Source organism: Acanthaster planci, linkage group LG05 (genome assembly GCF_054643075.1).
Source record: "Acanthaster planci isolate LZ-2023a linkage group LG05, COTS_SCS, whole genome shotgun sequence".
Classification (NCBI taxonomy): Eukaryota; Metazoa; Echinodermata; class Asteroidea; order Valvatida; family Acanthasteridae; genus Acanthaster; species Acanthaster planci.
In genome coordinates this window covers 4,324,381-4,342,946 of record NC_141781.1, presented here as the reverse complement: position 1 = coordinate 4,342,946, position 18,566 = coordinate 4,324,381, and the positions used below count along the sequence as shown (strand labels likewise).

The following is an 18,566-nucleotide window of genomic DNA, read 5'->3' as shown; positions in this document are numbered from 1 at the left end:
AACGCTCAACTTTTGGATGCAACTGATTTCTGAATCAACCACAGACATAGTTAACTTCATGTCTGTGACATCAATGGTCCAAATGAATGTCGCCCTCTATAGGATGATATTAATAATTTACAATATGGCAGCGCCCATGATCACGAGTTCATGATATTTTCAGGGTAAAAGTGGGTTGGGCCTGTATTCAGCGGTCATCGATTATTGCTTTGGTCCACGACAAAAACTCGGAAATGGAAGTTGAATCTTTTTACAAGCACCTGCCTAAAATCGTAAGTGTTCAGAAGACGAATTTATGGACTTTGCCTCCGTTGTCTGTCGGACTCCCAGACCCGTGGACGCTGTCACTGACGTGACATGACTGAGATGAGACAGAGCTCTCACGACGAAGGCGGGAGCGCAGCGAATGAAAAACCCCACAGGGCCATGGCTACCGTGATACGGGCCATGACTGTTGAATCGAAATCAACTAGCATGTCTAGATTTTTTAGGATATATAGAGGACTCTCTGATGATAGATAGGCCTAGGGCCTATGTCACTTTTAACAAAAATGTTATCCACAACCTCTGCCATGTCTGCCACATATTTTTACCACGCTCATTGTGACAATGTGGTTTTCATTTGTTAAATTAGGAGCTCCATGCCCATATCAATGGTTCAATAAGTACAGAAACCATTGAAGAACTACTTGCAAAGAATCAGGAACAAGGGAAACCGCAACCAGATATCAGTCCGCTACGGCAATGGAAGAACAAAGTGGAGAAAGGAGAACAAATGACACTGGATGGGTACCTAGTATTTTCTTCTCTCTGTCCATCTGTATCCCCTACTCTTATTTTTGTTGTAATTACAGGTCTAATAATTGTTTTTCCCTTGGAAATCTGCTTGCATTTTCTATGCAGTAGCAAATACAGTCAGTGAGTTTTTCTCACATGATTGTGTTGGGCCTCGTGCTATGTAGGCTGTTTTCCAGTCTGGGGTTTCATTTCCTGCTTTATGTGGAGAGTCATGTTCGAAAGGTTTTTATCGTTTTACACATCAGACATGTCGTGAAGAGTTCTCACGGGGGGGGGGATAAAATTATATCCTGTCGGATATGTGTGAAACTGAAACCCTGGATGGAAACCAAGTTCAAATACCTCCCCACTTCAGCTGGCATGGAGGGATTTTTAGGTTTCATTTGTCCTTGAAATACTTCAACGATCATGCCTCATGAGACCTGCTGGTTTCATTACAGCAGGATATTCTGAGGAATGAGTTGCCTTCAATCTCTTTCTGACATGCCTTCTTCCATTTTTCACCTTTAGCTGCTTTGAAATGTTCAAGTTAATCCACCAGCTTGTTGACAGTTGCGAAGCTGTTGCGATAGTGACCCGCAATGTCATCCGAGAGTTTGCTGAGGATGGCATCAAGTATTTGGAGTTGCGGAGCACTCCTAAAGATGTACCGGAGACTGGTAGGTGGCTTGGATGGATAAGTATTAGGTAATAGGGAAGACTTCTCTCCCAAAGATTTTTGGAATTATATCTTAACCTACCCTTTGGGGAATTTTGGAGGATTAAGGGAGGTAGAACCTGAGCTGCTGTCATTTGTTTTCTTCTAAATATAGGAATGACAAAGAGAAGCTATGTGGAAGCAGTTTTGTCTTCAATAAAGCAGTGTAAAGACGATGGCATTGACATCACAGTCAGGTGAGTTTGCAGGTGTGCAGGGCTATCGTTATGGACTTCTGTAGCTCCCATATTTGGGAAGCATGTGACCTTTTTCCGTTGAAGTGTTTCACATGGCCCTTGCCATCATAATCATCGGGTCGACTGTCGTCAGACAACAACAAAGGCATGCCACACATAACGATCTCCCATGATCGTAATCTCCGCTGTGGAGGCTAGTTCAGTGACTCAACACAGTTGGTCCATATGAGTTAGTGTCTGTCCCCTCCTCTAGAAGCTGGTCCATATGTTGGTTCCCATCGAATGAGTTGGTTTGCAGCAATCTCTGGATGTCGTACGCAGTGGCCAGCCAATCTCAGGCATTGGTATCCGATGGTCGTGAAGATCCTTGGTAGGTCACTTCAGAGCAACTCATTCCTGATTTCGTCTCTCCCGTATGCAAGGTTACCTAGTTTGCCCCTTATTTTCCTTTTGTGTACTGACGATATTTGTTATGATCATAATGTAATTGATGGTAGCTATTGGGTCTGGGTTTTGTGTTTCAAAAAATCTCTTTGGTCCATGTACCTGAAGTGCTTATATCTGACTGAAGACATGCTTCCAAAAAAACAAAGAAACCCCAGTGGGCATACCGGACTGAGGAAGCAAGTCTATTTTCCTGTGAGTTGGCCAAATATCACCTTCCAAAGTTTCCTCACAGAAATTTCAGGGAATTCTTTGCTTGCCACCCATCACAGAGTTGCATGTCTGCTGTAGCACAGGGCATACAAAGTAATGTTTACTGTCAGTGAATTACAACAAGAAAAGATACCTAGGTGGCTACCATCGGCAAAGGGTCTGTTGCATCTGACTGCACAATGCCATCCTGTAATTCCCCTTCCGTCCCAGATTTCTGTTGACGATCGACCGCGGTCGAGATCTGGAGACGGCCCGTGAGACGGTTCAGCTTGCAAGGGAGTTCCAGGCCAGCAGTGATGGTGTGGTGGTGGGCATCGACTTCAGTGGGGACCCGAAGGTACATGTCACAGTAGGGATGCGCCAAGGCCTACGTATGGACTATTTTCTTGAAGGAATTTTGGGCCAAACTAATCTTGGAGCTGTAAAAATGTGAAATTTGTGGACACCTCAATGCTGTTTCAATTTGGGCACATTCAGTGGAAAGTTGTCGTGTCATTTGTTTCCTTTGTCATCTTATATATTTGCCACAGTCATCTACAGCACCTGGACAATGTCCATTCGGGTGTGTCCTTTTATGCTATGTTGAAGTGGTTCATGCCAATCACATGACAACGACATGTATTCACCATTGTACAAAGCCCAGTCTTTCGTCCTTGTTTTCAAGGAGGACCTGTTTCCTTATTTTTTAGAAAGCAATTCACGAATACCTTCATAGCTTTTCAAAAGCTTGTAAGCAAATTAACATTTATCACCTTACCAGAAGTCAAGGTTGACGTACTCCTATTTTGCCAGCACTTTCTCCGTGCGGTTAAACATCCAGTGACATTGCGTGCACTTTTCCTACAGAAGAATGATGCGAGGCAGTACATACCTCTGCTCCTTGATGCAAGGGAGAGTGGACTGAAGCTTGCACTACACATAGCAGAGGTGAATTGCTGTGAACAAATTACCCTGTGGGGTGATAGCAGTTAAGCGGTATTCAGGTTCCAGCTAAATGCATTTGTGGCTGAACCTTTGCCAGCTAGGAAGCTGGAAGCCCAAGTATTGGCTTCAATGCTTACTTTCCGGGCATTGGTTTCTTGCAGAGTGGAAGGAGGCTTTGGAGGCGTTAGATACTTGCCCCTCCCCGAAAAAAAATAAAACTAAAAAGGAAGAAACGAAAAGAAAATAAATGATAGAAATGAAATGGGATGGAAATCACCAATTTGTTTGAAACTAGCTTGGAATCGACATCCTTCTGCTGTTAATTATTTATTAGTTTGCTGCTGCCGAATGCCCCCCCTTGCTTTTCTCCCTGAAAGAAACATTTTGCCTCCCTCCAGGAAAGAATTCCTGGCAATGCCCACAGCATGCCAGGCTATTTAGTGGGCATATTGCTATACTGTAAGAATATCACAGTGTTGTGCAGTATCAAATAAGGTCAATTTTCAAATTCACCAGAGCGAGGCAAGTTTTCTTCTTTATTTACCTCTAGATTCCCAACACAGCCGAGAGTCTGTCACTAGTGCATGTGCCTCCAGACAGAATTGGCCACGGTACTTTCCTACAGTCGGATGATGGTGGATCGGAAGAGATTGTGGAAGCTGTCAGCAAACATCGAACACCATTAGGTAACAGTGGGAGGTGACTGTTAATTGAGGGGGGCAATGTCGGTGATGTTTACAGTGGGACATCTCTTTTCCTCACCTTTGACCTCTAGTGACCCCTTTGCTTAATCCCATCAGGTAAGTGGATTGGTTGGCGATCCCCAACTTGTTCACATATAACTTCTAAATTGCGAACTAACTGGGGTGAACGCTATCGCGTTTAAAACCGACAATATCTATCTCCGTCAATAACCTGCACCAGGGAGAAAATGCAATCACGCACAGGACTGCACTGAAGCAGAAAAGAACGTTTATTTTCTGGATATGACATATACAATTGTCCAGAAATTACTTCCATTGGGGTTATAACAAGTCCCGTCACACCAGTGTCGAGCAGTAAGCAGACATCATGCTGTATTTCTAAACTGTTTTCCCTTCCACTCTTTAACTTGGCAGAGCTCTGCCTCACTTCCAACATGGTAGGCCAGACGGTGAAATCGTTCGACAACCACCACTTCAAGTACTGGTACGAGCGTGGCCACCCGTGTGTCATATGTGTAAGTACTGGGTTAGGGAGAGTTCTCAAAACTCAGAGAAGTTCCTGTCCCCGAGGGGAACCAGCCTAGTTTACCGAGTTCATCTGAAGCAAATCTCTGCCGTGGTTTGCATTCTCAAATGGAAACACGGGAACCAGTGAATAACCTTCACTGGTAAGCATAGACTTTATTCCCCATCACAGCTTCGTCTCATTCTCCACCGGTTTCAGACATCCAACATTAGAACTATATCGAAATACATGTAACAGTGCATGTAACAATTTGACTTACCAGAAAACAGAGCTGCATTGAAACTTGATAACTTCATCAAAAGGGGGTAAATTTGTAACAATGAAGCCTAAGCTAAGTTACAGAAAGCCCTCTTCGCAATGCACATAGCCCACAAGCCATGTAAACAGGCTGTGGCTTTAGTTTTTCTTTTTAACTCATATGCTGCAGTCAGCAGCTGTAGCCATTTCAAATGCAATCTTGGGCTCTCTGTATCTTTCTTGGTTTTTCTCCAGACTGATGACAAAGGCATCTTTGCCACAAGCCTGTCCCAAGAGTACCAGATCGCGGCTACCACCTTCAACCTGACCCACGAGCAGATGTGGGAACTGTCCTTTGGCAGCATAGCGTGCATATTCGCCGACGACGAGACGAAACACTGGCTGAGAAACATGTGGGCTCAAGAAAGATCCAGACTACAGTCTTCATAGCGAGTTTGGTATTTCAATAGGATTCTGCATGGCCACAGTATAGAGCCAAAGTCTCAAGTCAGTTCAATTTCCAGTTCTCAATTACTCATGAAATATTTACCTAAAATCTTCTTTATTATCATAATCAAATGTTTCGATTCAGAGCCAGGAGTTAGAATTTGAGCACACAAGCTAGTTAGTTCCTTTCCATATCTTGCCATTGTCTCAAATAATGTTAATAATTCATCATTTTTGGACATTCTCAGCACAAAAAAAAATTATTCTTCTAAATCATTACATGCATCATCTGGTAAAATTTACCAACTTTAATCCAAAGTCTGACAAGTCAATGAGTCACTGCTCACCATAACCAAAGCCTCAGTTACTTAAAAAACTCAAGCCCAAGTCAAGAGCCATACTTCTCGGCTTTTTAACTTTTGAAAGATTTTTCACAGCACAACTATAAAGCAATATACGTACACCATGTATTCACTTTTCCAAGTTCTGTACGACTTCCTACCCTTGTACTACAGCCAAAATCTGCAATGGTAATTCTTGTACATTCCAGAAAGCAATCAGAAGTCCGAGAGGCTTTTTTTTAAATAACTGTGACATGCTGAGGAAGCTTACGAAAAGGAACATTACAGACATTCAGTTAACAACTCAGGTTTACTTTGTGCATAAAGACAAGGCTTCAGTTGCATTATTTTTACTTTTTTTTTAAATACAGAAATGATCTCATGAAAATATAGCCTCCGCTTCAAGTGTGTGTAGTATTGTAAAGATAAATACATTGTGTTTCGACTTGTGAAACCTCACAATAAAGGCTTAATTAATGTGATCAGATAAATGGGCTTGGTCCAAAGAAATGGAAGAAGTGTTTGCTTATTACAACAAATGGTGAGGACTCGTTTCCTGAGGCATCTTGAGAAACGGGTCCCTAGACAGCACTGGTGTCTTTGGAGCCGTAAATTTTGCCTTTACCTTTTCCTAGTTCTCCAACAGCGAAGATTTCAAAATGTCCATCTGCCTTGACTTTGTTAATAACCAGCAATACTTTATGAAAGGGTTTTGTACTTGAGCACAACTTTGTTTTTATTTGCGATAGATAGTTAACTACAGAGTAAAGACAATCAATTTGCGTAATAGAAATGTAGTTGAGTCCATCCAAGTCCGTTCACAAGACTAGCCTCAGTTAACAGTGAACAATGATCAAGGAATGCTTTTGTCAGTTTATTTGAATAGCTTGGGACCTGATGATACTATGATGGAATAGAACTTATGCATATGACGTCATGTTAGAGGCTATACCTTTCTCCCTCTGGGATAGGCTTGAGTAAACCTTTTGGACATTCATTGTAAAGATATTAAAATAACACATAGCCTCTGACTTCCACCTTAACGCATAGCGTCTATTGCTTGGACACATGATAGACTCAACTACATGTGCAACACAAGCTTAACATGTGCAATGTCCTTGAAGTTACAAGTGAACTAAACATCCTGCCGTAACATCCCTGAGGAAGGTCTTGTCATCAAAGCCTTGGTTGTATACATGAGCACAATTTCTCTAATCTGTCTCCCTGTTTCTTCACTCATAACCCTTCAAGTCATCAGGTTCTGTACAAAGCAGCGGTGTCATTCCACAGCTTTTCAACCTTGGCTCGTGCGCCGGGATCTCCCCACAGCTCCTCCATGTACTTCCACCCCTGCCCCTGGGTGAAAGCCACGTGGGGGTTCCTTGGCTGCATCCGGCTGTTGTAGAGGCTCAGGACTAGCTCCTGCCCTATTTTGCCCATTACGCAGGTGTACAGCAGCCCCAGCTCCTCGGCAGTAAGGGGAATGATTGACTGGAAGCCTGCCAGGAGGTGGCCGGTGGCAGCAGTGGGATTAGCCGCCTTGGAGTAAAGCATCATGGCCATAGCGCTGGCAATCTCGAAGACCAGGCAGCTGTAGGCGAAGTCGCTGAAATCAACAACCCCTGTGATGTTGTACACAGGGTGCCGTTTTCTCTTTTTGGTCAGTGGCAACAAGTCGGCGTCTTCACAATCTGGACCAGAGTATACTTCAGCAACTAAGATGTTATCATCGTTAAAGTCACTGTGAATGAGACCTGTCAATCAAAACAAGAAATTGTGACTCTTAACCACTTGCTACCCAGGGCAGTTATCAATGTTGATGATGCTGGTCCGGGATAATTATCATTTTTTTCTGTTTTCTAAATTCTTTAAAAATTCCTATCTTCATTTACTGAACACTTACAAACACATGAAGGACTGTCTGTTGTCCACTCTAGCCTGACAGACAAAATCCATTGATGCCCGAGTATTTCAGCCAGGCCTGCAGCCTTGTAAAAAGAGCCCTGATTGTGCGGTGTTATGTAACTTTTGTTCACGAACTTGGCTCAGTGCGCTGCTGACCTCTTTTCAATAGGGGCCAGATTAGCATGTGCTGCGTGGTTCATCACTGCGGTGGTGGAGCACTTTTGTCCCCGGTGGTAATCCACTCCCTCTAGATGCCCTCAACCGTGGTATACTATTTCAAAACAAGGCTGGATTATCTCCACTTTTGAAAGTGAAAAAATGTCGGTAATGCCCAGCAGCCTGGTCTTTTGTTCCGAGTCCGGTCTTTTGTTACAAGGCCCTGTTCCCTTTGTCCGAGTTCGGAGACCCCGGCCGCGCATATAAAGCATATGTGTCCGGATCCGGAATCCCCGGCAGGAAGTGGTTAAAAAAGAATTGACACAAAGTTTTGAATTCAAATCACCTTAAGATATATCACAAGTGGGAGAAACAAGTGATTTAACTATTTAAATAACAAAAGTTAATTTTAGTCCCTAGTTAGAACCTGGACATCTCCAGACCAGGCAAAATAGCTGTGCTACTGCGAGGCAAGCCTTAACCACTACCAGCCGGGGACTCCGAAATCGGAGCCGTATGGTTTATATGTGTGGCCGGGGTCTCCGAACTCGGACAAAGGAAACAGGGCCCTGTAACAAAAGACCGTACTCCAAACAAAAGACCAGGCTGCTGGGCATTACCGGCATTTTTCACTCTCAAAAGTGGTGATAATCCAGCGTTATTTTGAAACTGTATACCAGGGTTTGGGGTATTTAGAGCAAGCGGATTATCACCGGGGACAAAAGCTCTCCACCACCGCAGCGAAGAGCCACACAGCACCGCTGCATGCTAATCTGGCCCCTATTGAAAAGAGGTCAGCAGTGCACTGAGCCAGGTTCGTGAACAAAAGACAGTTATATAATACCGCACTATCTGGGCTCTGTTTACAATGCTGCAGGCCTGGCTGAAATAATCGGGCGTCAATGAAGGTCACCTGTCAACTTAGAGTAGTGCCTGAAGATTACTCTGTGTGGCTATAAACGACTGTTAAATGGAATGATGAATTGTTGAAGGATTTTGAAAACGGAAAAAATGATAGTCATGCCGGCCCAGCATCCTCAACATTGCAAAATGCCCCGGCACGAAGTGGTTAATAAAGTCCTTGTCACTCCATTAAGTCGTATCACCAGACTAGCTTCTCGTGATTACATCAGGCACTCACATTTTCTCAGCGAGCTGATTTGGGGGACAACCTCCTCCTCAAAGCTCTTGACAATGCTCTCCACGAGTTCTCGTCTCCTCTGGTCTTTGACCTCACCCATGTAGTCGCGTACTCTGGGCATACTCTCCAGGGCCCAGATGTTGGCTGCTGCTCTGCCTTTGAAGCTGTCAGGAGGGTCTGGGAAATCCTGCAAAAAAAAAAAGGTTTGGATTTTTTAAACAAACTGTACCAGGGAAACGATAAACTTTATGACCCGTCCAGAAATAGACTCAACATTGACTATTACTGCTACTAGCAGGCTTACTCTCCTCAAATATCAATTTTAGCATTACAGTTTTGTTGCTACCAACAAAATGGATACTCCCACAAACACAGATCTTTTCAATCAATGAGGGATGCTTTGCTCAAGGCAGATAGTGGCAAAAAAAAGATGGTCATTAAAATTAGTCAAATCCGAACAGGCAGAGGGTAATCCTGATTGGCATTAAGCGCAACGAACTCAGTAATTAGACGGATTTCCTCAAGTGAAAATTTCTAGGAATGCGAAGTTTTACCCAGAGAAGTTGATCCATCTGAGCCAGTTTTCTTCCTGCATCAAAGCACAGCTGTTCGGGAAGTAGTTCGATTGTACTCATCATCTGGCCAGGGAGGTACGTTTGCAGAAAGACCAGGAAAACTCCAGTTTGCTGTGGGTTACCTGTAGAGGAGCAACGGAAGTACTTCATGTGGTTTGCAGCTAGACTGCTGGTCTGACACCAGCACTGCCATCCAACATTGGATAACACAGAGTAGCCTTGCTCTGTGCAGCACGGCAGCCATGGTACACAACTTTAGACTTATATGAGGAGACGCACAGTAACTTCATTTCCACACTCAAGCGTGCATACACTTTGCAATTCACGGCATCCTATTCGTCAAGGAGGCATGTAACTTATGCGTATCATCTGTCCATGAGCGTTATTGTCACCGCAGTAACTATTTCTATTTTGCTGGCCAAATCTCACTGTCTAGCCACTATGACATTACAATCACGCCAACATTGCATTTGTTCTTGAACAAAAATATGGATCCATTACGTCAAGTTACAACACCCCATCTATTGAAATTTAATTGGTGCCTAAGAGTAAGATTTACGTGTGAACACGATTCTAGTACAGTGATGACTTCTTATTCTGATCGGCAGACATGTTACAGTGTCCCAGTATTGCTATTAATGACACATACTAACCACAACATTATATGAACGCTGCAGAACCTAGGACTTGACCAAAGATCATATAGCGGCGCAAGATGGCAAACTTTGCCGTAAACACACATAAAACGTTGTAATCGCATAGGCGCCATTTGAGCAAGCGATACACCTGTGCAATGCACATTAATGCACAGGCGCAGGCGCCACGGCAGGCACGTGCACCTGGTGAGCCTGCGCCGAAGCATTACCGTAAACTGCGCACGCATATCGCTTGCTCAAATGGCGCCCATGGTAATTGCACCTTGGGCAGAGTTATCCATCTTGCGCCTTCGGCGCTATATGATCTTTGGACTTTACTTACAATTCAAAGTTGAATGGGGCATTATGAAAAATTTCCCTGTAGCCAGCCCAGTGTCTTATGAAATAAATATTAAACTATACATGGAAAAAACTGTCTCACCATTATCAGGATCTGTCCTTTCGTAAGACATGCACACCTCTTCCAAGCTCAGGTATTTCCCGTTCGTGTTTACCACTGGTGCAGCACAGCAGAAGCCCTTAGCTTTCAGGAATTGCAGGACAGCGATTTGCACATCGAAGGCACCCTTGTCAACCGAATCTTCGGAGTTGATCACCTTCAGCACAAATTCCTGGCCGCCCATGCTCGCTGCCGACTCCCCGCCTCCAAGTCGGACGTGGAAGTTCTGATCGTCATAGCTGATGAATTCTCTGATCTCCTCGACGTGCTGAGTCTTGATGGGGTACAATTGCTGGAGCAGTCCTTTCACATCCGTTGGAGAGAGGCTAGGCTTGATTTTTCTTGTACTGCCAGACTTTGACATCAAGTCAGTGTCTTGTTCGGAGTGAGTCAACACGGGAGACTTCACTACAGATGGACCTGTCAGTATCGGTTGATCTATTAGGAGTCTGTATGTTGACCAGGTCTTTGGTACATTATTGATAACAGATGAGCATGTATGACCACGTTTAATGAACTGATGTACAGAAAAGATTTATTAACAACGCTGATGAAATCATGCACGTGTAGAAACACTACACAATGTACATGTACACTGTACGCATGCTCACGGTTAATTCCGTGAAAAGTTCTGCAGCTGTTAAACTTTCGAATACTGAACATCTTGGACAAAAACAATCACAGCTTGGTGACAGCTCCTTCATCATGAAGTTTACAACAGTCACTGAAATGGCTCTAAGCGGCATTTACCTTACGCTCGCTGTGGGGCAAGGGAGTTTCCCAAATGTTAGCTTCATCTCCAACACTGAAATCACTAGCGGGTTTCTCTCATGTTCAAACTGGGTGAAAAAAATCTTTCTTCATTTGCTCAACTGTTCCTCACTCCTCAAGCAAAAATCTGTTTGCTGAGCTAAAAACTGGAGATTTGGGGTTGGGGTAAAAATTGGGCAAAGCTGAAAACAGCGACAGAGCCAAGACTTGAAGACCTCCTAACACATCACATGCTCACCATCTTGGTAATATTTTCCAGGGGGGGCAGAGATTGCTAGGGTCAGCCTTGTGACCATTTAGAAATGCACTCTTACAATATTAGAAGCAACGAAATGACACAATGCCACTAAAGACATACATATATCTCATGTACCATAAATTCTGCTTCCGTTTTGTTTAATTAAAAATCAATAATAGAGATCTGAATTAGAGACTACTGCAAACTGTTTACACGCTGGAATGATTCGATTTAATAGTTGTTTATGTCAAAAGGCCCGATGTTTGCAGTGTCAATCCTGACCACATCTGGATGAGCTACAGGCTGCCTAGCTAACTGCAGCAATCTATTCGCATAGCTCTGTTGTAAAAATTGCCATGCTTATTTACGGTATAAATCTGCGATCCTGTCCCACAGGCTCAGGAGTTGGTCGTTGGACTTGCTCCAAAGTTGCTCCAGCACGCTCCAGCCTGTCCTCTGTGTGTCCAGCACGTACTCGTCGCTGGGATCCTGCGAGTATGCGTGCAGACCATTGACGAGGCTCTGCACCAGACGGCCCGCGGTGCAGCACCGGATCAGACCCAGCTCTGTCGGTGTCAGTGGCAGCACCGAGTTGTAGCCTGATAATAAAATGATCCCAAAAATAAGATGTCAAAGCCTTGATAACCGTGGAATTCAGCAGAAACCATTCTGTGTTTGTTATTTAACGTCAAAGCGAAAACTGTGATTGGCCATTTGTTACAAATCTCAATATCATTTATAACTTGGAAGCAAGAAGAAATTTTTCAATAAAGAAACTGCAAATAAATGTTTCAACTGTTATTTTCCCTCTCGTTTTTTTCTGAAAAAATATCATTTTGTTTACAAATTATGCATAATATTGACCTAATATTGCACATTTCCGCTTTCATATTGAATTACCAAAGTCTTGATAATCACAACCACAATTGAAATGCCGATTTGGCTCACTGGCAAGACTTGAATGTCAACATTTCAGAATCGTACCAGCCAGAAAGTGTCCACCGGAGACCAGCGGATCCCCATTCAATTGGCTCATCATCATATACGCATGGGAGTCGGCAGGGTCAAACACCAAGCTGGAGCAGACAATGTCCGAGAAGTCGATGGCCCCCAGGGCCTGGAGCTGCGAGTCCTGATGGGCTGGAATGTCCGGGCCGCCGGCCGTGTGCCAGTCAGCCTTGCTGGGCACAGGGCCATTGCCCAAGCTGATAATGTTCATGTCATTGAAGTCGGTATGGATTACAGCTAGAGAAATGACAAGCAACAAATTCTAACTGCTCAAGTCCTTCCATCATAGCAAGGTATGTGGGATTAGCAAAGTGATACTTTTCTTGCCTTCTATCTCTGTGGCCAGGTTCGAATACTACTATCCAAGCCGGCATGTGGATTAGCTTTTCAGTCCCTACCTGATTCTGTGGGGTTTCTGCTACATATTTATCTGAGATTTTCCACCCACTTCTAAAACCAAGGTATCACTCGTTTTTTCCCTGAACCCAAAGAGAGAACAGTTTTTGGTAACTTATAGGACTACCCTGGTTGAGAAAAACCACATCAAAATCATGACATGCACAGTTCACAAACAGTATTTCAGAATGTACTGGTAGTGCATAAATATCTATGGTATCTATATCTCATAAATATCAGAAAAATGTTATATTAAACTTGTTGAACGACTCAAAAGTGAATAACTTTCAAACGAGTGACCTTAGCCACAAGACACTTTCATTCTATAGCCTGGTCACTTAAGTTACAACCACCTACAACCACAAAGGAAACCTAGAGTGTACCTATGTCAATTTAAAGACTGTGTATGGGATTTGCAAGATCTCAAAAATGGGACTGTTGAATTATCTTGAAATTTCTTAGTGTGAAGTAGGTTCTTCACCACTCAGCGCCAAGGAGCCTGGGACTGGAGACGTTGGCTTTATATGCACCGCCGGAGTGCCCGAAATCAGACAAAACAAACTGAGCCTTTTAACAAAAGACCGGACTTGGAACGAAAGACAGAGCCGCTGGAAGTTGCCAAAAATTTTCAGCAAAGTCCTGGCATTTTCGGAGGTAATCCGTCATTGTTTTGAAACAGTATACCACTGTTTGTGGCATTCAGCAACCGCGGATTATCAGCGGGGACAAGAGTGCTCCAGCACTCCAGTGATGAGCGATACAATACTGATGCATGCTAATCTGGCTGCATTTGTAAAGACAACACTGCCATTTGGCAATGCACCGGGCCAATTTGGGGAACAAAGAAAATTATGCGACACCACACAATTCTGGGCTCTCTTTACTGGGCGGCAGGCCTAGCTGCAATACCCTGGTGTCAACTGAGGTTGCCTGTAAGATTAGAGTAGCCACCAGACAGTCATTCGTGTGGGTGTAAGCATCTAGTAAATGAAGTTATGAATTTTTGAACAATTTTGAAAACAGAAAAATCATGAAAAATTGCCCTTTAACTCGTCCCACATGTGCAAACTCCACCAGCAGGAAGTGGTTAATAGTACCTGACAAGCTGTGAAATCTTACCACCAGGAATGCTGTCATTTTTTAAAAAAGACAAATGTTACATTTTTTTCAAAGATCATCAAGATAACTTGGACTCGTTTGAAATAATTAACATTTTTTCAATGAAAATGTGGAAGTTTGTTGTCATTGTTCAAAGCCATGGATAAAATGCATATTTGAGGGCCAGAAATGGTGCACTGTCCGGGCACTCAGGAGCGTCCTGTGGCCCATGGATTTTTGCAAGATAAATTACACAAGCTACGCTATGAGTGTTAAAAACTGAACAGCATTTTTCTTGATTTCCCTCAAAGCAGTGAACTCAAGAAATGAAACGGGTCCTTGAAGTGATACACAAAGTAAATCACAAACCACAAAATTGGCAAATTTAGACAAATTGCAGTACATGAAAATTCTATACACTGCCTTTAACTTTGAAAACACTTTGGGAATGCCATTTTTAATTTTACTTACATCGTCGTAAGCTACCAATCTTTGGCACGACCTGAACTTCAAATTCATCCAGGATGCCCTCTGCCAGCTTGCGTTTGTCTATATCTGTGACCGCCCAGAGGATGTCGCGCACATGTGGAACGCACTGCGGTGACCACTTGTACTCAGAGGCTTGCTTCTCCAAGACTGCCAGCGATGGCTCATGAAATTCCTGCAAGGTCGATGAGCGAACAAGGAAAAGCCATTCTTGGCAGTACATAAAACCATGCAGATTTCCACCAACTTCAAACTGAATTTGTTTTACACCTGGAAATAAATATTTGTCCCTCCTGTTCATGTCATCATAAAAATCTACCATGTCTTCGTCAAATGACTTCTTTGTTGTATTTTTGCATATTTTGGGTTCGAAAGTGACGCTACTTTCTTTTAACCACATCTGACCTCAATGATCATCAGTCATTCCAAAAATGAAAGATATAGCATACACGAGATTGGGAAACATTTCAAGTCTTGTTTCAAAAAGTTTTCATGACGTTCTTTAGAGTTTAAAAATACCTGAATAAACTTAACCTCCAATTTACGACCCCCTCCCAAAAAATTGTAAAATTCTGATGTGCACCCTGCATTCCCTACAGTAATAAAAGCTATATTGAAACATATAGCCCTCCAAGTTCCCCCAAATCTACCGATTGGTTTGGGAAGATTTTCCAGGATTGAAGAAAGTAAAACCTAGCCACTGTGACTTTAGAGTGCAAAGAATGGACCCGTTTTTTTTTTTTAAACGTGTGGAGTTTCGGAAGATTCAGGACGATTCCTGGTTAAAAAGACCTCTGTGAGGTATATGTACGATAAGCTGACTGAAGACCTTAATCGGGGGATGTTGATATTTAATAACGAGTTCTGCCCTGACACTGACGGCTGTTTTGACAGGGCACTTTACTAAAGCCTACATTGTAATACTGGGCACATGACCAAATACTGTCTAACATCAATCACCCATGTGCCTTACCAGCAAGGCCTTGTCCATAGTTCCCAGATTCTGCCCCATGACGTAGAACCACTTATCCGGCACAGCCATGTTTGGCTGGTACAGGTCCCTGACCATTTTGCCTGGGAGGAACATCAGCATGCGCACGATGAACTTCAGGCCTGCCGGCTGCTTGCCAGCTGAAGGGAGAGAAAAACAAAAGAAATGTTTCCTTCTTTGTCTCACATTTTGATTTACAAACTAAAAGGTGCAGTGAGGCTACATCAAGCAATAAAAATGTTCGTTCAACCACACGTAGGTTTCCTTCAATTGTGTCACTATTCAGCAGTCCAGACTAAAGTCAGGAACCATTCAGTTTCAAGAAAACAGGTGTGCAATGGCTTACTAAAACGCACACACATGTCGCAGTTAAAAAGGGATCTGCAAGTGTAGTGCCAATGAACACAGTGCCAATGTGACATCAAAATAATGGATCAGTCTAGTCTGACTTGTCCATATTGCATTCTAAATTTTCAGAATGGATGCATTGAAAAATTCCTGAAACGGCAAGCCTAAGAAATACTGTAAGATGATAACAGTGGTTCCAGTTCAGATAAAGCCTGCAAAGAAATTTTGAATATCAGTATAATTTCTGTCCAAATCGATTAGCTAATCTGCACAATCTTTGCATGATTTGCTGGTGTTATTGCATAATCTGCTAATAATACAAATGTAAGCCAATCAACCTGTACTTTCTTGTTAATGGTTGTAAAAGATTGTTTAGAAAAAGGGAAGTAAAGTCAGGGATTTCATATTGGACAGACTGGCAGTATAATCGTACTGATTGACTGATCATGCCCTACAGCTCCTGTTATCAACCCCTCCAATTTACAGAGAGCTTGTAAACTGTACAAGCCAATTTGACAAGCCTTACATTCATCAACTATTTCTTCCAAACTGAGGTAATCGCCTTGCAGATTTTTCACAGGGGTCGAGCAGTGGATCCCACGCTCAGTGAGGTGAAGCAAGACATCTGTCTGGGCCTCCAACCAGGCACGGTTGCCAGAATCCCGCGAGTTCATGACCTTGAGGACAAACTCGCTGTGCTGGGAGGAAGTGCTGGCGGACCTGATGTAGAAATTCAGGTCATCATAGCCCGGTAGTTTCTTAATGTGATCAACTGACCAGCCATAGAGCTTGCTGACCAGTGCTTTTGCGCCTTTGTTGTCCAGGCAGGCTGGATAGAGTTGGAGTTGGCCATTTGCAGATGCCTGCTGAGCCATGTCTGAGGGATGAAATCATAATACCAAAGCATTTATAAGGCCAACAGTATCTAACATTAGGCCAACAATATCTAACATTAGGCCAACAGTATCTAACATTAGGCCAACATTATCTAACATTAGGCCAACATTATCTAACATTAGCTGTCATTTAAAGGCACTCATGTACACTGTACATGTATTATCATTATCCCTGCACATTGGGTTCACAGCATTTGAACATTCCTGAAACCGTCTAAGCTTCCTGGGGATTATGCTAACCTGATGCTGCCGTATCATATCCCCAGAACTGTGGGGTTCATCGTCCACCACTCTCCTGTGGGAGCATGGCGGACGACAAACCCCACAGTTCTAGGGGCAGCCATATCAGGCACAAACCACTGGAGGACATGGGAAGAAGCAATGTAACATCTGTGACTTTACAGTCGTTTAACGTTGAATAAGTAACTGTTTGACATTAATAATAATAATAACAGCGATTTAAAGAGTTCACAGATCCACCAAGGTGCTCAAGGCGCTAGTGCAATGAAATTAATTAAATACCTCACTGAAGAAATGAGTTTTCAGATCCTTCTTAATTCAGAATACATATCCGTAAAAGAGATGGCCTGCAAAAGGGATTAAAAAACACTCTGCCAACTACATTTTAGGGCTTGTTTAACCGTGAAAAACACCATGCCCCGGGTTGCCAGGAGTCATCGCTGATTGAGAACAATGACATCAGATTCAATGTAATCTGCAGGCAGGGCGTGGGGTTTGGTATTTAATATTGATTTGAGAAAAGTATGGTTTGATGCATTCACTTTCCCACTCTGGTTTGCAAGCGAAGAACTCCACCGACACGACTTTCATCAAAGCCGTTTCAACTGTTGAAAACTGCCTTTGCCCACCCCCTGAACTGTGGGGTCCCACGTCCGCCCCGGACGTGGGACCCCACAGTTCTGGGGGTAGCCTTTGCCCTGGTTGAAATGGAGGCAACGGGGTCACTGAAGTGTACAGAAGCACTTTGAAAAAACAGACATTTAGAGTTGGGGCGTGGGATTGATGTATTTGAAATAGTTTCGATGAAAGCACCAAGTATAAAAAATTTACCGTTTTTTCCTCAAATAATTACACTGCCCTTAAAAACCGTTGCCAACATTTCAGAGCTTGTTTGACCCAAAAAAACTTGTTGCCCTCGGTTCAATCTGTTTGAGAGTTGTTTGTGTATACATGTACATTGTGAAATGGCACATAAACTGTAAACTAGGTACATGTGAATGGATGTGCATGATGGCGGGGCGTGCGTTGTTGTCCCTTTCACTCCATCACTTTTAAGGATGTGCATCCTGAATGTCAAACAGTTACTTATTCAATGTTCAGATGTCAAATGGTTACTTGCTCAACACTGAATGTCGAACGTCGAAAGAGGAACTAACTTCAAATCTCGTGTTAACATCTTAAAATCTCAACAGGTTTATAACTATTAGCCTAGCTCATTATTATTAACACTGAAAATCTCATATTTCATAATTGTGCATGCCCTCCTCCCACCATATATATGTCCCATGAGAAGTCTGACTTATGACAGTCCGAGTAACTTGGACCACACAAATCGCCTTTTTTAACATTTGGACATTGTCGGGCAACCATGTCCAAATGTTTAAAACAGGCAATTTTGATAGTTCTGCTGTCATGACTGTGCCACAACTATCATAAAAATCCACAACAGACACCTTGTACTATTACCTTCTCATGGTCTCTTGCGTAACTGTTGCGTGGCCCACCAAGCAATGCATGAACTACAACGGACGAATCCAAAGTCCAAGCACATATCTATGCACTGCAGCATGACCGTCGCGGGTAGATGTCCGTGCTATGCTATGCACGTGCGATCGAACGAACATGATGTTGACCATGTTATGCAAAACACTTGTTATAATGTCTGAAGCGCCCTCTTCTGCGCAAAATTAACG

At 43.2% G+C, this 18,566-nt stretch overlaps 2 protein-coding genes across 4 annotated transcripts; one reads left to right on the top strand and one right to left on the bottom strand.

Moving 5' to 3' along the window:
- Window positions 1-120: 120 nt before the first annotated feature.
- adal (adenosine deaminase like) lies at window positions 121-6,038 on the top strand. Its single transcript, XM_022249002.2, has 9 exons — window positions 121-272; window positions 635-789; window positions 1,309-1,457; window positions 1,611-1,692; window positions 2,560-2,686; window positions 3,196-3,276; window positions 3,824-3,959; window positions 4,392-4,492; window positions 4,996-6,038. Exons 1-9 carry the CDS (start codon window positions 234-236, stop codon window positions 5,188-5,190), a joined length of 1,065 nt encoding a protein of 354 aa, XP_022104694.1. The 5' UTR covers window positions 121-233; the 3' UTR covers window positions 5,191-6,038.
- LOC110986792 (hydroxylysine kinase-like) lies at window positions 5,258-18,512 on the bottom strand. Of its 3 annotated transcripts, none has more exons than XM_022249001.2 (10): window positions 18,340-18,512; window positions 16,263-16,613; window positions 15,371-15,528; window positions 14,383-14,572; window positions 12,394-12,654; window positions 11,778-12,008; window positions 10,383-10,820; window positions 9,285-9,427; window positions 8,731-8,917; window positions 5,258-7,282 (listed from the first exon to the last, which is right to left on the bottom strand). In XM_022249001.2, the coding sequence occupies exons 2-10, from the start codon at window positions 16,609-16,611 to the stop codon at window positions 6,783-6,785; spliced, it is 2,457 nt and encodes an 818-aa protein (XP_022104693.2). In that variant the 5' UTR covers window positions 16,612-16,613; window positions 18,340-18,512; the 3' UTR covers window positions 5,258-6,782. The 3 variants fall into 3 exon arrangements, with proteins under 3 accessions (XP_022104693.2, XP_086992764.1, XP_086992765.1); XM_087136638.1 differs by lacking the exon at window positions 18,340-18,512 and adding an exon at window positions 17,155-17,229; XM_087136639.1 differs by lacking the exon at window positions 5,258-7,282 and adding an exon at window positions 7,341-7,516.
- Between the last annotated feature and the right edge of the window lie 54 nt (window positions 18,513-18,566).